At 35.3% G+C, this 2,963-nt stretch overlaps 1 protein-coding gene across 1 annotated transcript; it reads right to left on the minus strand.

Moving 5' to 3' along the window:
• Nucleotides 1–1,808: 1,808 nt before the first annotated feature.
• Nucleotides 1,809–2,531, minus strand: LOC107801064 (uncharacterized). The gene has a single exon (XM_075230049.1). It carries the CDS (start codon nt 2,529–2,531, stop codon nt 1,809–1,811), a length of 723 nt encoding a protein of 240 aa, XP_075086150.1.
• Nucleotides 2,532–2,963: the final 432 nt, after the last annotated feature.

A 2,963-nucleotide genomic window follows, 5' to 3' on the forward strand; every position in this document is an offset into this window, starting at 1 on the left:
AAATCCGCTTCTGCTGTCAACCTCGTGCTGATGCACATCCGCATCCACATATGCAGAACTTCTTCTGCACCTACGACCACTGCACAATCCACCCATGGCCGGTACTGCACTCCTTTACTCACACCTTCGAACAATGATCCGTAGGTGGGTTTGCACCAGAAGACTCCCGGCTTCAGCAATCTTTCAAAATCCAAATTCGATCCGTTAATCATCCGAACTCCACGCGAGGCCCCCGAGACCTCAACCAATTATACTAACAAATCCTAAAACACGATACGAACTTAGTCGAGCCCTCAAATCACATCAAACAATATCCAAAAATACAAACCGCACCCCAATTCATGCCTATTGAAACTAAGGAATTCCATCTTCTATAAACGATGCAGAAACCTATTAAATCACATCCGATTGATGTCAAATTTTGCACACAAGTCACAATTAAAACCACGAACCTAATCCAACTCTCGGAACACCATTCTGACTCGGTAACCACAAAGTCCACTCTTGGTCAACTTCCAAATTTTTAACTTTCGTTATTTCAAGTCTAATTCAACTATGGACCTCCAAATCATAATCCGGATACACTCCTAAGTCCAAAATCATCCAATTCATTTTCCACATAGTTAACATCCAGTCAATATTTTTAACATAAGCTTAAAATCTTGAGACTAAGTGTCTCAATTCATTCAGAAACTTTCCCGGACCCGAACCAACTACCCCGGCAAGTCACATAACAACAATTAAGTAGGGAATGAACAGTAAATGGGGGAATGGGGGTACAACTTTCAAAACGGCTGGACGGATTATTACATCAATAATGATAGACAGTAAATCATATATAAAGAAAACAGAGAAATACTTTATTGGCTTCAAGATTATAGGTGTGAGGCGCTGGAAGAAACGTTAAAATGTCACCTCTGGTGAACTGCCACCTAACATTGTTATACCAAATTAAAATATTAACTAAAAAAATGATACATAAGACCAAAGGATCAGAAGACAATAATAATACAAAATAATTAAATGATAAATCATTTAATAACGTATTAAATTAAATTACGAAAAACTTCTTTGTACACTATATTTCTAGCTTCATTTGTTATTTGTCCATCATCATCATAAACTAAATTCTTTAACCATTTTCTACTTGTCACCCGTGAAAGAGCAACATACAAATGTCCATGTGTAAACAATGATTTCTTCAAAAATAACCCAACATGAGACAATGACTGGCCTTGACTCTTATTAATTGTCATGGAAAAAGATACCACAATTGGAAATTGTCATCCCTGAAACTTAAAAGGTATTCTCGCATCAGATGGAGTCAATGTCGTTCTTGGAATAAATACTTTTTCTCCAGCCATATTACCTGATGAAACCTTGGCTTCAATAACCCAATTTTCAAGTCTTGTGATGATCAACCTTGTACCATTACATAATCCTTATGACTGATCTATATTTCTTAGTAACATCTCAGAAAAACCAACCTTTAGAGTAATAGAGTGATTTGGAACTCCAGAACATTTAATACTGTTTAGGAATTCTGGTGTATGTACGTGGTCCAAAGCTGTAAAACCATGATTAGACATACAAATCTTATAAGAACTCAAATATGTTTTCTCAGGATTATGATTGAGTGAAACCATATATTCATTGATAGATTCCACTATGTCAAGAGTCGGAGCAAGAATTGCTCTTTGGTGGAGGTAATCTATGTCATTGGAATGGTTAAAGAAATTAGGATAAGTACTTTCTACAATTGCAAATATTGGATCATCATAATTATGTATGAGAAGATCATCGAGGATTCAGACCTTTTCAATGCCATCAACAGAACCTCCAATTCTTCTGTTACCAATTGCTAAAATCCAATCTGAAATTTTTTTTAACTCATCTAAATGTGTCCCTAACTGATTTCCGTGAAATCTCACATTCCTTGTTAGTTTTAAGATTTCATAGTGGAGCCATAAATATAAAGAGTTTAGAGTAGCATTAACAATATCTTGCTGAGTACCTTTTGTAATGACTGGAAAATTTTGTCTGAAGTCACCACCAAGAATAATGGTTTTACCTTCAAATGGTCGATCTAGACTGGATGCGTCTTTAAATCTAAGAATATCTCTAAGCGTTTGATCAAGATCTTCGAAACAGTATCTATGAATCATCGGTGCCTCATCCCAAATAATCAACGTTGCCTTGACGATCAATTTTCCTAGAGGACTACCTTGCTTTATATTGCATGTTGAATCTTCAGTTGAATTAAGAGGAATTGCCAATGTCGAATGCACTATTCGACCTCCCGGTAACAAAAGAGATGCAATCCCACTTGATGCAACAATTAACACAATATCTCCTCGAGATCGTATACTTGAAGATAGAATCTTCCAAATAAATGTCTTGCCAGATCCTCCATAACCATATAAAAAGAACAATCCACCTTTCGCCTCATCCGCCGCTACTATAATTTTCTCATAAACTGACTTTTGTTTAGCCGTCAAAATTATTAATAATTGTTGATGTTTCTCTAACATTGAGCATCTATTATAACGCAACTCACCATGGATTAATCGATTGCTATAGTAACATCCTCCCTCATTGTAAAGAGGTCTTCTTCTTCTTCTTCTTCTTCTTAGTTACAAGATGTATTTGTTAGATTTGTTGTTGATTTAGTAAATTTATGATTCAAGTTTTTTCTTTATGATATTTATGATTCAAATTTGAGCTTGTTTGAAGTAATTTTAGGCGTTATACCGTGTTGGATTGTGAAAATTCAAAGAACAGGTTTTTGCTGCATGCAAAATATTGGCTGCAATTCAAACTAAAACGTATTAAATACATCTTAAATGCAATTATTGTAAGTGCATGCAAAATATTTGGTTGCACTTCGGACTAAAGCGTCGTAAGTGAAAAAATTGCACTTAAAACTTATGCATCTGAATTGCAACCAATTTTTTTGCATGCAC

The sequence above is a fragment of the Nicotiana tabacum genome, chromosome 14, assembly GCF_000715075.1.
Source record: "Nicotiana tabacum cultivar K326 chromosome 14, ASM71507v2, whole genome shotgun sequence".
NCBI classification, from domain to species: Eukaryota; Viridiplantae; Streptophyta; class Magnoliopsida; order Solanales; family Solanaceae; genus Nicotiana; species Nicotiana tabacum.

Coding starts and splice junctions, on each gene's coding strand:
- LOC107801064 (XM_075230049.1), bottom strand. CDS start 2,531: ATGTTAGAGAAACATCAACAATTATTAATAATTTTGACGGCTAAACAA.